The sequence below is a fragment of the Hydractinia symbiolongicarpus genome, chromosome 10 (assembly GCF_029227915.1).
Source record: "Hydractinia symbiolongicarpus strain clone_291-10 chromosome 10, HSymV2.1, whole genome shotgun sequence".
Classification (NCBI taxonomy): Eukaryota; Metazoa; Cnidaria; class Hydrozoa; order Anthoathecata; family Hydractiniidae; genus Hydractinia; species Hydractinia symbiolongicarpus.
The window spans coordinates 26570278-26585696 of record NC_079884.1 but is presented as its reverse complement, the minus strand read 5'-3'; the positions used below and the strand labels follow the sequence as shown (position 1 = coordinate 26585696).

At 33.3% G+C, this 15419-nt stretch overlaps 1 protein-coding gene across 1 annotated transcript; it reads left to right on the top strand.

Moving 5' to 3' along the window:
- Window positions 1-222: 222 nt before the first annotated feature.
- On the top strand, window positions 223-14197 carry LOC130612406 (rho guanine nucleotide exchange factor 39-like). Its single transcript, XM_057433711.1, has 17 exons — window positions 223-354; window positions 444-551; window positions 5447-5520; window positions 6518-6610; window positions 8146-8361; window positions 8447-8565; window positions 9063-9133; window positions 9407-9538; window positions 9744-9778; window positions 9926-10008; window positions 10580-10670; window positions 11116-11198; window positions 11417-11525; window positions 11832-12065; window positions 12491-12685; window positions 12765-12832; window positions 12911-14197. Exons 3-17 carry the CDS (start codon window positions 5449-5451, stop codon window positions 12984-12986), a joined length of 1677 nt encoding a protein of 558 aa, XP_057289694.1. The 5' UTR covers window positions 223-354; window positions 444-551; window positions 5447-5448; the 3' UTR covers window positions 12987-14197.
- The last annotated feature ends 1222 nt before the right edge of the window (window positions 14198-15419 follow it).

Sequence of the window (15419 nt, the reverse complement as noted above, 5' to 3'; positions counted from 1 at the left end):
GCGTTCATAATCCGGTCACCACTACATAACCAGTGCAAAAAAAACATAATCGGATCATGTGTACATAATCCGGCTGTCCCGGTTGTAAACAGGCCGTTTTCGCAATATGGGCAGAACATCACTACCCTTATACTCGACGTCCGGCAAATTGGAGTCCCGCGATTTATTAAAAAACAAAATAAAGCTTCAACAAAATGACGGCTGTTTTGTGTTGTGTGCTGTTTTTTATTAGGTTGTTTGTAGCTATAATATGAGAGATTTGTTGAAGCATGTAGATTTATCCCGGCTAAGCTGTTTGCGAAACGTTTATATATTATTGCAATATTTCGCTTAATATCGCTTCTATTAAAATAGGTGAGAAAAAAACTGCCTGCCGTGTAGCTAGCTAGCATATGGTTCAAAGTAAAAAGGTCTGTGTGGTCATCCATCCTGTTTCTTTTCAGCTTATTCTACGATTAAAATGTCTTTACCAAGGAACATAAAAATTCGCTGAGCATTTCTTCCACACAATGGTCCTAAAGAATCTGGGATATTCTTGACATGTGAGTTTGGTGAGTTTGGTCTTGGCAACCTCTTTTTTACCACAAGTAATATTTCAGGGGCCCTTAAGGTTATAAACTTCTCAACAAAATGGCAGCTTTTCCAACATAAGGAAAAAATTGAAGTACTGAAGTTATTGACCTACCATTGCCTCGTACTGCTGAATGCATAGATAATTTAACGTATGTGCACAATCCTGTGCTGGTTGTTATGATGTGGTTGTTTTTTCTTCATCATTATTTTAGCTATGTTTTTCTAAGGTAGTGGGGCCATGTATCAGCAAAATAAGTGTTAAAAATAACATTTGTGGCTACATCACTAACTTTTAACACCTCCCCCCCTTCCCTGTAGGTTTGGAAAATTTTATTTTACTGATTCTAACTTTAGTTATCCTGGATGCCCGTTCTTACTTGACTACCTATGATAATAAACGCCTCTCTAAAGTATAAATTGTAAGCTTGTTTTCTGTATAAAAAAGCAAAAAATTAATAAGGCTTTGGCTATAGGTAACATGGATATTTCTTATTTTTTGAAGAAATAATCTCTTGGCAATAATATAGTGATGAAGACCCCCTTCTCTTACTTATTATTCTGCGTGCTAAAACAACTTCGACATTTGCCAGGGCAATTGTGCCAAAACTGTCATTGTTTGGTTTGAATAGAATAACATTAAGTCAGGTATTTGCATGAAGAACACAGATTTGATCCATGTTGAAACTGCGATAGATAGATAGATGTGCATATTTTACATGGCTAGCCTCACAAATATCGAGGGATATACCTCGTCTATTATTTCCAGGAGGGGCCATGGCTTAGATTGAGAGTCCTAGAGTATTTATTGCTCATTTTTACGCAGATTCAATTAGGGCGAGCGCTCTACTAGACAAATCCCGGCAACATCCAAATGCCCAGACAGTGTGCCATATCCCCAATTTGCCTCACATGGCTTGGGTTAACCCGGGGCTATGGTAACATTCACTCGCCCGTGTTGAATCGCTGGCAAGAGGAATCGAACCCTGGTCACCTGCACAGAGTACAAGAGCTATAACCACTAATCTATGGCTTCACTAACTTTAACCCTACTGATGCCAATCTTTGTAATAACTACAAGGCTTTGTTACAGAACAGTTTGATGGTGATGTTTTATAGATTTGTTAAAAGAACAGTTTTCATATTATTATATACTAGCCGTTGGCCCATGGAAAAATCCATGGGTTTTCCCGTCCTTTTTATACCGCATTTATACCTGCACAGCTAAGCTACCATTTTGCGTGACAGAAAGACAGACAGACTTATATGGGTATTATAATATAGATAAGCAGGTTTCTCATTTTGAGGTACCTGATCGCGTTCCTACGCCCTATCGTGTACCTGAATTACCTAAGGTACAGGAAGAACTGTGTACCTCCGTTGACAGATTACTTCCTAATAAAAAATAGAAATTGTTGTTTTATCTATGTGTGGTGGTCTCTTTATTGCAATAAATCCACATGCTGTGATGCTAGCAATGTTTAGTTTACATTCTTTTCTTGGTCGGACACTTTTAGATCTCAGAATTATTGAATAATCCTAGTCCTTTTTAATCCATGAGCAAGCCTATTCATAGCCAACCTGACCATCCTAGCTAATTCACTAAGTCCTGACTTAGTTAAAAGAACTACGTAGACATAAATCTCTTTTGCCTGGTCCCTTCTTCGTTGGTAACCAAGTCTTACGCAAGAAAACCAGCCATGCGATTCTTAACTAATGCGAAGGTAAACCCCGACGGTGCATGGATAAAGCAAGTCTGCAAACTGCACTTACAGGCGGAACAGACATTTTATCATGGATTTAATTATAGATAATTTCTTCATATGACAAAAAAATTAGAAACCATAGGATTTCATGGATTTTTTTATGCCGCAAGTGTTATTCAAACAATTTTAAAAACGAAAACGTGCTGTTGTTGTCTGTATAAATTTTGTAAAAATGTGGTTGAACTTTCTGATCAAATTTTGAAGTTTTATTTAAAGGGAACCCGATGTATAAAATGATGTTAGACTTTTATTATAGAGCTTAAAAAGTTAGCTAACAAGTCTTTTAAATTTTTTAAAAAGCTCTTTTCGTTCGCAAGATTTCACATTTGAAGAATTTCAGATTTAATTATGCTGTATGCTGCAGATATTATAAAGGTTAATTGATTAACATAAATTTTATTGCCAAAATGACACTTGCTAGCTCGTCCCAGGCCTCTTAAATTTTTGCGGACAAACTCATAACTTGGGGTCTGCATGTCGGTTTGCAATCAAATTTTGTGAGTAAACATATAGGGCTTATACAAGCTTACCCACAAAATTTGATTGCAAACCAAGTTGCAAATCTTGAGTTATTGAGTCGTCAGCAAAAAAATAAGAGGCCTGGAGCGAGCAAGCGAGTGTCATTTTGGCAAAAAAATTTATGTTAATCAATTAACCTTTATAATATCTATGCATTGATAAAGTTTGAATGCACACCACTTAACAGGTCTAAAATTACTGATGAAAGAAAATGTCCAAATTTGCTATTACTGAAATATATGACATCATAATTCATGCAGCATAATTAAATCTGAAATTCTTTAAATGCGAATATCTTGGGAACAAAAAGAGCTTTTTAAAAAAATTAAAAAGACTTGTTAGCTAACTTTTTAAGCTCTATAATATAAGGCCAACATCATTTTATGTCTAGGGTCCCCTTTAAGCCATGTTGATAAAGATTTTTTTAATTCGAAAACAAAGCCAGGGTTCGAATTAGAAAAGTAAAGTCGGTTCGCAAAAAATTCGGCACTTTGTAACGAAGTAAACCGCTATATAGATGTGGCCTGGGAACACCATAGATCAATTACCAATGGCTTGCTCATTAGTAGCTACTTGTTTTTTTGACAAGAATTTGTATTTTTTTGTGACCTGTGAGCTTTAATTTTACCTGCATTATTATTTTTTTGTTAGAGACAAGTGGGGGACGTTCAAACTCGTGAACCCCAAACACAAAAACTGAGCGTCTGAACTAGCGACTCTCTCAGTTTTAACTTTCTTGTCTCTGATAGCCGAAATAATGTTGCAAAAATGAAATAAGTTTATTTTTATAGCATGCTGTAAGAAAACATTCAAAAGGTAATCAATGTTTCAGAGGTTCTTGACCAGTTTTAGTGAACATTACAATGCAAGTTAATTACAGTATAGTGATTAAAGTTGCTTTCACAAAAAATATGTTTGTTTCAAACATGAGTCTTGTAGTAAAATGCTGTTGACAGTACTGTCCAGATGAAAGCGTGCGTGTATGCTCAACTTAAAAAATAATTACTTTCATTCAAAAACACAATAGGATAGCGAGTTTCTTTCAAATCACACGAAAATAATTGCTACATGTTAAATTTTTAAACCGAGATCTAAAAAAGCATTTCTATCGCCTATTTTCGTTCTTAATTTTTAAAATGTGATCTAACAAAGCTTTTCTATTGCAGTTCTTTGTTCTTAAATTTTTAACACCAATCTAAAAAAACATTTCTATCGCTGTGATCTAAAAAAGCATTTCTATCACCGTTCTTTGTTCTTAAATTTTTAAAATGAGATCTAACAAAGCTTTTCTATCACCTTTCTTCATTCTTAAACTTTTTAAACGCTATCTAATAAAGCATTTCTATCGCCGCTTAAAAATATTCGATTCACAGTTTTGTCATTTTCTTTGCAAAGTGATTCTCAAAAATGGCATTTCAATTCGCAAATTGAGAATTGTGAACTGCTAATTCGAACCCTGAAGCATATTTTTGCCTATTTGCTTGTGAGGACTTGAAAAAATAAACAATAAATTTGTGAATATAACAGTATAGTCATGCATACTATTTTGGACAAGTATAAAAGGAAGTTAAGATTGAGAGAGTTGCTATCAGAGACACTCAATCAATGTGTTTGGTGTTCATAATTTAAACGTCCCCCACTTTTCTACCGCAAAATGAATGTGCAACAAAGATTAACCTTGGAGCCTGTATCACACTTGTAACGTGCGCTGTTAAACAAATAATAAGCTATTTTAAAAATCGCGTACCCAGAGCAAATGAGGTACGCTGTGCAATCGCGTAACATGGTCAAATGGCGTACCTGATTGACCACGTAAACACATAAAACGAGAAGCCTGTAAAAGATATTGTGTTTCATAGTTTGATAGTTTGGCACGAACAGATCTTGTTTGCTAAAAAAGAATGATCAAAATAGATTCTGCTGACAACCCCATTAGTGCAAGTGGATGCAAAAATTAGTGCTACATTACTAAAAGTTGACTTTGAATGACCTTGAATTTAATTGATAAGTGATAACAACAATGTTATTTTTATTGTCTTAGGTTGGGGAAAACATTGTAGTTTTGAATATAGAAATGTATACCTGTAGATTAATATACCCCCAAATCTTGACTAATTCTAATTTTTTCAGTACTTTTTTTCTAATTGGGATACGATTCCTCTGAGCAGGAACATTCTTGCACAGCCTGCTAAATATGTCTAAACAAATGACTATAGTACTAGGTCACTCCACTTGCTTAACTTTCAAGCATGTAAGCATATGTGCAATTTTTAGGCTGGTGAACTGTATATGCATCACATGCTGTAAGGCTGCACCAATGTAGTTGCTGAGTAAGCATATATATATATATATATATATATATATATATATATATATATATATATATATATATATATATATATATATATATATATATATATATATATATATATATATATATATATATATATATATATATATATATATATATATATATATATATATATATATATATATATATATATATATATATATATATATATATATATATATATATATATATATATATATATATATATATATATATATATATATTTTTTTTTATTTCTTAGAGATGATTAATTCACATAATAGTGAAAGTTCAACATCAATCAGTAGCAATGAAGTTCCTCAAGAAAGTATCAAGGTATGAAGTCTTTAAATACCAAAGCTACTGCTATCAGCTAGTGCTTTACATATGTTTACCTTACATAAACAGATAATTTTGCATGGTCAGTTGGAGATTAATCTTGCTATTTTATTTTCATATAAACATAATGATAAGTGCATCATAAAATTTAAATTTTAAGTACAGGACTTAGATCTCGTTTACACGCAGGCGGGATGAAATCTCATCCCAGGATGAAACTTGTCCCAGGATGAAACAAAAAGTGTTTGCACATGAGCCTCATCCCAGGATTAATTTTGCTAACTTTGCGTATCATAATTCGAAGTGATATCTTTTAATTTGTGAGTAAAAATGTCAAACGAGAAACGCAAAATGATGGGGCCTGAGAGTAGAAGTGTAATATTGTTGATCACAATTTTATCGACTTTAAGTATAGCATCTCTTCTGTTACAGTTGCATATAGTATTATTAATAAAACTAGCAGAACAACATAGAAACAATGTAATTCTTCTGAGAGAAGCTGTTTTTGCTAGAAATAAAGCATTGGCTAGATTTAGATATAAAAATAGATAAAAATGATGAATAATTGTCAAAGTAACATTAAAATGGCTTGCATTTTTAAAACACTTTCTCATGTAGAAACATAAGAACCATAATTAATGGTCCAGTAATAGATGAAATTGCATCCCGCTTTAAACATGTAAACATTGTGAGGACTTCCAGTAGACACAGGAATGAACTCATCCTGGGACAAAACTCATCCCGGGATGAGATTTCACACGTAAACGACCTCTTAGAGTTTCATGCTGATCGATTATCAGACACACCCAATTACTTGCGTAAATTGCTTGTGAAAATTTTTTGTATAAAGATATCTATTTTGATAGAAGTAAAGTTATCACGTATCACATCTTTATCATCATTTTTACATTACATAACACAAAAATAGAGTGATGCTTGACTTGTTAAATTGATATAAAGCAGGTTACTTATTGATTTGTTAATTTCATTACAGGAGAGAAGTATCAGCAGAAAAAGAAAAAAAATTTTGAATGAAATATACGAAACTGAGAAAACGTATCAATACCACCTCATGCTCCTAACCACAGTAAGACAAAAATAAATGTTTTATTCTGATGTGTATTAGTTTGTGAATAATCAACAAAAGTACATTGAATAAACACCCACACACATCTTAGTTCTTTTGACAATTTAGTCTTTCTAATTCAATTCGCTTTATGTCAATTGGCGATATTCCCTTTGCTGCTGTGAGATGCCATTTAAGGGGGAACATAGAAGTGGGATTCAAGTTACATCCATGTTTAATAAAAACACACAAAAATTTGCTATGTAAACAAGAATTTCGGCAGCATTCCCATCAGTAACTGTCAAGTAGGGACATGAATTACAAAGACTATTAGAGACGCACTTATTTGCTTTGGATGCTGATTTGAGGACAGTGCTTCTTCGGTTGAGAAGGAAAAAGTGAAGTGTTGTAATACAAATAATATCTTGAAGTTGTCACATGATATATCAATATATATTATATATTTATGATAAGTATATATATACATATATATATATATAGACGCTGAATTTATTTATTTTTAAAGAAGAAATAAATATGTTTATTCATTAAAAAATAATTACAATTTAATTGAAATATAAATAAACTAAGGTTAAATAAAATGAAAATTAATAAAGAAGGGACAGTATAGATGCCAATGTTTGACTGAATACCGTAATGCTTTAAATAAACGCCCAGGGCGTTTATTAAATTTTTTGACATTTTGGAGGGGCTTCTATTCAAGGGGAGGCGTTTAAAAGAGAGGACGATTATTAATTTTTTACACTTCGTCTCTTTTGCAGTTTTTAAGGATACCTATACTATATATCTTCACAACAGAAAATAAAAGATATTCACATGTTTTAGAGAATGAACTTCAAAAGCGAAAAGCTGAATTTTTAACCTTAAACCTAAGATTTAGGAAAAAAGTAAGTAAGTATACTTTTACTATTGCCTTGCATAAACTTCCTTATGAGGTCTATTTGAGGCGGCCGTTTATTTAAAAAATGACTGAAAAGGAGGGGCGTCTATTTGAGGGGAGGGGGGGGGGGGGGCGTTTAATAAATGGGGGGCGTTTATTTGAAGCATTACGGTAGAAGAGAAGTGCGCATTTGTGACTAAATAAAACAAAAACTTTTATTCTGGCATCTACACAAGCAAGATCAAAATCATTAACCACCCCTGTGTGCAACTTGGTATTCAAGGCCTCTAAGGCAAAGCAAAGCAGATTTCATTATTAAGAAGGAGAGTTTACATCTCATCCAATTCATTATTTTATCGTATTGTTCGCTGGATTTCTGTGAAATTTTTTCTGCAAGAAATTTGTAAAATACAGAGCATTCTTTGCTCATTCCCCCGTTTATGGAAAAGACAAGTGGGGTGAATGGGCCATGTTCGTTATCTAATACACGCTGATTGTATTTACGTTTCTTTAGACACTTCAGAAGGGGTGTTAAGAGTGAGAGCTCTTAATTAAGGTTCGGTGTGGGGAATTACTTTGGCTCCTATGTTGACAAAACTTGGCAGTTCAGAAGCTACCTTTTTAACAACGAATACCACATACCTCTTATCTTTAGTTATTTTTGGAACCAATCAAAGTATCCTCTGTGTTATCACCAAGATTGATTGATGGAATTTTTTCTAATATCGAAGCCATCCAATCTGTGTCCTCACATTTACTAGAATCAATGGAAGAACAAGGAGTTGCTCATGCTTTGTTGGAGCTTGCACCGTTCATGAAACTCTACTCTTTGTATGCAAATAACTTTGATAATGCTAATAAACTGTTAGAGGTATTATAAGTTTAGATTTTTTAATTTTTAACATAAACATAAAGGTATTTTTTTTATGTTTTGTTTGTGTTTTCTAAATCTTTAGGAGCAACAAGTAAAAAATCCTGATTTTTCGAGGTTGTTGAAGTTTCAAGAGAGCAGAGAGGAAATGCAATCTTTAAAGTTTAGTGCTCTCCTTGTAACACCTATTCAAAGAGTTCCAAGGTATTGAAAATTATCTTTGTATTTTTTTGTGTGCCTACAAATGTCCAAGATATGAAAGAGAAGTTTCATTGAACTTAAATGATTATAGTAAAAAATTTTGGGAGCATAGAAAGTATTTTTAAATGATTGAACAGTTACATGCTTCACGACCGTAGACATGAATATTTTTTTAATCTGATGTTTAGGGCGAAAAAAAGCGGGTTAAAATCTAAATATTGAGTTACAATTTCGATGTTTAGATCATCCCTTAAGTTTTGTTAACTCAGTCAGGAGAGTGGGGCAAAATTTAGAATTAGTCAGAAATTATTAAAGCTTGATTTGAATAATTTCGGAATTTTATAATTTTATGAAGGGTGTTCTGAAATTGCGTATACTTTTTTCTTTAAATTTATTAGCTCTTTAATGTCTCGGTGTTCTAGTGTTTGCTAAGGTTTATTATTTTGCTTTTTTTTCTAACGCAGTTGTAAAATATTTATGTTGCTACATGCTTTTATTAGATATCGTCTTCTGCTGGAGAATCTTTTGAGCAAAACCTTTGAATATGATCCAGATTTTTCAAAGTTAAAAGGTAAAATTAGTCTGTTTATCTATCACCTTCATAAATTTTCAATCTTACAATGTTGGATATGTATTTTCTTAACAATAATATTCTGAGCCTCAACTTAATAGTTGAGGCTCGGGAAATAATTTGCATTCTACAATTTCGTTTTTTTTATGTCATTCTACAACTCTGCAAAGTTTAATTGGGAGGGAAGGGAGGGTCAGAATCATTTCTCCATTATCAGAATTAGGTTGAGGCCCAAATAGCACATTATATAACCATTTTTTGTTTATATTTTAGATGCATTCGAAAAGATATCAAAAGTGGCAACCCACATAAATGAGTGTGTGAGGCAACATGAAAACTTTCACAAAATGTTATCTATACAAAACAGTTTTACTGGCAGTACAGCTCCAAAGATATTAGCACCAGGTATAAATTAGTGCTCAACATTGGTTGCTAGACGGTTTATACAGATGGAAAAATTCTACTGTTTTTTAATCCCATCAGATATAAGAATCATTACATTAAAATTTACTGAAGTAAATTTAAAAAAATGCTTGTTTTATCCCAAGAATATTACTTTGAACTTTGCGTGGTGTATTCATAAACTCTTGTTTTTTTATGTTGTTCTTAGGACGATATTTTATCAGAGAGGGTGTTGTAACTAAGGTAAGTTTTACTTTATCCGTTTTAGTTATAATATTAGCTACTATATCTAATGTTATAAAACTGAAAATCAGAACACTGCATCCAATGTGGTTAAAAATTAGCTTCCATACCCAATTTAAAACTGAGCACTCATTTAATTTTTATTAGATAAGTGAACGTGGCAGAGCAAAAGAGAAAACACTGTTTTTGTTTAATGATCTACTTTTGTGTGCAAAGAAAGAAACATCCTGGTGAGTTATTTTGATGCTTATTCACTACATAAAGTTTTTAAAAGGTTGCTATGTGTGCATGTGTGAATATTCAAATATTTATATCATTATGCTATGTGAGAACAACAGGATTCCTGGGCTCCATCCAAACTCCTTGACATGGAGGTGAATCACAGCATATTGAATCCAGAACATGGCAAGGCTTCTTAAATACATTTTATTTTTGGCAAATATTTATTAGAGTGTCTGAGATCTCTGTTGACCGGACCAGCTCACTTATCCAAACATCCCTTTTTCCTGAAACAAGTTCTTTAAAAGATAAGAAATCATGTGTGAATCCTGTATGGACTAGTAATATTGTTATCAATGCACTACTCAAGCATAGATTACATAGACCATACATTTTAGCAATCTAATCAAGTCAAGCTTGTTGGTGAATGTTGATGTAGTTGTTGTTTTTATGCCTAAGATGAATCATAAAGTACTCAATTTTTCCTTTAAAAGAAACACGTGCTAGAATATTAAAATTTTTGATTTTCCCTCAGTTTTGAGCTTAGATGATATGTGATTTTTGTATATTTATTTATTCTAGCACTTACCGTTGCTGTGATATATATCCATTAGTCAACTGCATTATTGAGCAAGTGATGGGTAACCAAAGTAATGGGAATGGTTTATTTAAGGTTGGAAGCTTTGTTGCGTTTTTATGTTGCATGCATTTTGGGGTGGCCTAGGACCTTGTGAACTGTTATGCATGCTAAGATGAAGTATTTCACAAGCACATTGTTGTAACCGTTAGCCTTTTCTTCACATGTTACTCAAAAATACGCCAGCAGGGCGAGACTTTTTAACAAAATACTACTACTGAGAAACACGTCCTTGCAATAAAATAAATGCTGCACTTTAAAATGCAGGGTTTATTGCAAAATATCTTTTTTTGTACAATGTTTATTAGTAATTAAACTTGATAAAGTTTAAGGAGATTGTAATATAGATTTGGTACATTGTAGCTAATATGCATTACAGAAGATATTATGCAATAGCAACGCAATGTCTACTGACAAAGTGTTCACAAAAATTTCTAATTTAACTTTTAGTGTTGTTGAATATGCCACTATGTTTGTTTAGATAATTTGTAAAGAAAAATCCGTGTTGTTATGCTCGAAGTTTGAACAGAAATCTTGGAGTCATGATATTAAACACGCCGTTAGGTAAAAAAAGACCTTTTTGTGTCTCTGTTTGGAAATGAGGCTCAAATAAGTACTTATTTAGTCTTCTTAATTTTATAACAAATGCCATAAAGTATTGCTGTTGCACCACCAGAGCAGTGTGTATCCTATTGGACAATATTAGTTTCATCAGCATTGTATTTCTACTTGAAGGAACATGAATGTTTTGTATCTGTTAAAATTTTTTATTTGTGTTGTAGTCAGCTTCATTCGAACTTAGCATCATTGAAACGCACAGATTATGTTATTTCATCATCTGTACCGCAAGATCTACACAGGTTTCAAAATAAGAAATCTTCCTCGGTTAAAGTAAGTAACAAATAGTCGTGTAAAAAAAAGGACAACTTTGAAATTTCACGAAATGGTTTTTGTTTTATACAATGTAATCTAATATCTTTAATACTCGCATAAAGAATCCCTGATAATTTATAATTTTATAATTAAAGTTTCAATGTAAAAATTTCTTGTGGTAATATTTGAGTAAAGAATTTTGCTAGTTGTGACTAAGTCTTGTGATAGAAGAGGACTTCAATCTAGCCTTCTATGTGAATTATTGCTGTTTATAAGTGATTTTAAATTTTCAGCTTGTAGTTCTAAAAATGTTTTTTTACGCAGGGTCTTCCATCTACTATCTCCTCTGCAAAATTGAAGAGACTTCCAGATCTTGCAAGAAGTTGTACAATGCAAGCAACCAGCAGCGACTTGCAAAAACGGTGGACGTGTCCTAGTATTGACGCAAATGGTAATTACATCGGTGATGCAAACAAACCAAGTTTTTCTTTTAGTGAAGATACCTTTCATAAGTTAACCTGTTCAATCGATACTGAGAAGTCCAGCATATTGGAGGAGGTAGTTTGATTAACCTTTTCAATTCAATTGTCTAATGACGTTATCACGTGTGGTTTAAACCCTATACCGAAGAGGATTCCACCAACTGAAGGCGATTCCTCCACCAACTCACTTTCATTCCAATACATACTGCCCAAAGAAATCATTAAAACAATTTTATCGACTTACAACAATCAGCGACAAAAGCATCCCCTCTTAGAAAATCTTCAATATGTACCTGATAGTACAAATATCCCTGGCTATATTTTTTAATATTTTTAAAGAAACCTAGTAAGAAGAAACCTAATAATTGGAATTAAATGTGCGGTGGAAGTTAAAAACTAGACCAGGTCTTTGTTGTGTACTTTCCCGAACTTTTTACATCGCTTCATAACAAAGAATGTAACTACCGACCAAAAATAATCAACAGATTTGTTTTGTTGTAGAAATCATCGAAAAAACGGAGTGGATCTGCATCCAGTCAAAAGGCAAATTGGACTCTTACCGAGTCCTCTATTGTCGAAAGCCGCCGTCCGTTGCACGTGTTAACTAACGGAGCGAAGAAATTAGGTTGTAGCTCTACTAAGCGTAAACAACAACGACAGGATCAAAGGAATTCTTTATCTCCTTATTCAAAAGAGGTAGAAGCACCTAAATTATTTTTCTATAAACCTCTTCCACAATAAAATTTTATTGCTTTTTTATTTTGGCTGATTTTAGAAAGTTCTATCTGGAAGGATAGCTGAAAAAACTGGAAATCTTGAGTCGCTTGATTTTACAAACTCAAGGTAAGTGAGAATGTTTATAAAAACGTTTTCGTCTTTTTCACCAGGTCCAATTGATTTTTTACGTTATGATATTTCTAGGACTTTCGATTTTGATAATGTCGCGGTGGACATTAAGGAGGCTGCAAATAACAACAACGGCTGCGCCGTCATGTGATGGATCATATCATGGAGCTAATGTTGAATATTTGGATCATACTTAAATCACAAATTATTCTCCCCACAACATTTGCTACCGTGTTTGAGCATAGAAAAACTTTAAATCGATGGATTACTTCGTAATCTTCACCTGCTTGGTGTATGACATACTTTATTTTTATCATATGTTGTACAAAACTTTAGAAAACAAATAATTTTAATGCGTTCTCTCATTGCTTGGCCGCATTATAATGGACGCCACACAATTAAGAACAGTTTATACATTTTGGCAGCGAATAATTTTTGCCAGCTAATAACACTAAACATTATATTTTTATTCGCAAGTAAAAATTTCTAGTTTGTAAAAATTAGTAGACGTCGCCTTTTGGTGAAATTTAAAGCGTTAATTTTGACAGTAATTTTATCTGGCGGACTTTTTACCGACAATATTGGGTTTGATAAAAGCACATTTTTAAATATTGTTTCGTATATTCATGTGTTGATTTGTTATATTTTTCTAAGGTAATTTATATTTATACAGTGGTCTCTTTCTATCTTGGTCACCTGTAATATAACTGATAATCTTTTCTAATTTTAAGCTAATTTTCACTGTGTATCTTCAACTTTTCTTTATCCGAACAAATGTTCTATTTTCTTGTGAGCTCGAGATAGAGTGGGACCACTGTGTTGCATTTTGTACAGTGTGTCGTATTATATCTGCCCCGTTATAGTTATTCCATTTGAAATTAATTTTAGATAATTCGAAATTGTAATTATTTTTGTTACTCTTATTTTGGCATAGCCTTTACTTCTTATTTTACTGTAACTGTATAAACTTACGGGCTGTTTATATGAGAGCAGGGGGAGGCGGGACGGAACATTTTCCGGGATCCCGCCCCTATCATAATTATACTAAAAATCACTTTGTGTTTATATGGAAAATCTTTGTCCTACCGTACCGTTTGAGCCAAGCGAGAATCCAGCTCAGGCTGGACGTTTTTCTACAAAAAAATACGCTATTCTGTGACGAACAAGATGCTTTCTACATGTTTCAATTAAAACAAAAAAGCCATCTCGGGACACTTTTTTCCATATAAAGGCGTGACAAAAATCATCCCGGCAAACGTCTTCACGCAATTGTTCCGTCCGCCTCTCATATAAACAGCCCCTTCGAGGAAAGAAGGTTTGTCGTTTTTTCCTCTAAGTTACAACATTTGGTGAAGTTGCTGCTTCATTTTTGCTGTAAATATCACGAAAAAACCTCAATATTGTGTTTTTGTTGCTCGTTGAATTGCAAAAATCCATCATGTATAAAATTATGTGTGAATAAAAATAAAACGGCGCTGTCATATATTACATCAAGAATATACAAAAACGTTCCTTATTCTTTCTATAAAGCTTCTAGCGGGTCTGTTCCTCTCACACGCGCATAATTTCTTTCGACAAATCCACGTGCACGATAACATCTATCTAATAAAAACGCATCGAATTTCTCAACACTGCCATATTTTCGTGCGCCGGCGTATTTAATCGCAAGCCACGAAAAATAAATGGTACCACGTTCGATTCTAGTAGGGTACAGGTTCATCATGTCTCCATAACTTTCCATATGAAATACCTTCTTTATTTGGCCATGGGGTAGATCATTCAAACGTCTAAGATAACTCCCATTAATCCTTCTTTTAACACGATGTCTACCGAACTTCATCGTTGGAGTGTGACGACTCAAAGCTGACCACACGAGTAACCAAGATGGGATATTCTTTATTTTCATTTTGTTATAATATCGCGCGTAAATATACGAGGCGAGAATGATGCGCGAACAGTACAGCAAACGGTAAATATCTTGATACGAGCTAAATTTGGCGTGTGTACTTAGGTGGACATCGAAGTCTTGTGCACATAGCCTTCTCCATTTAGCGTTAAATGAAACAACCGCTGAATAACACCTGTGACATGTCTGTGATACTGATAACAAGCTTGTCATATCGCATTTCCATAGAATTATTTGCATTACTTCCAACGGTAAGCCTACAATAAGACATGGGTGGCTAAAAGTTATACTTACAACACACACATCAGTTTTTTAACAATACGAGTCTCTTAGGAAGCATTTTCAAACGGCGGTTGTGGTCTGAGTAACTCTGTGAAAAGGTTAGAAGGGCCACAAATACCTTCCCAAATAACTTTTAAACCAATGTCTTATTTTAAAAATTGTTGGCAGATATAACACCAATCTCGTCCCCGCTTTACCATCAAAATAACGCAAAGACAGGCTAAAATGCAAAATAAAAAGTGTTTGGATAGCTTTTTTTGCAATCATGGCCTAATAATATGTGTTTAGTGTAAGAATAGCATAAGAAGGAGACAAGTTGATAAGTGGTAACAGCATGTAAGGATCATTTCGCGGTGTATTAACTAGAATTGTGTTCATTGTACATTCATTAAAGCT

Coding starts and splice junctions, on each gene's coding strand:
- LOC130612406 (XM_057433711.1), top strand. CDS start 5,449: ATGATTAATTCACATAATAGTGAAAGTTCAACATCAATCAGTAGCAAT. Junction 11,199..11,416: donor GATATTAAACACGCCGTTAG/GTAAAAAAAGAC, acceptor TTTGTGTTGTAG/TCAGCTTCATTCGAACTTAG. Junction 12,833..12,910: donor CTTGATTTTACAAACTCAAG/GTAAGTGAGAAT, acceptor TGATATTTCTAG/GACTTTCGATTTTGATAATG.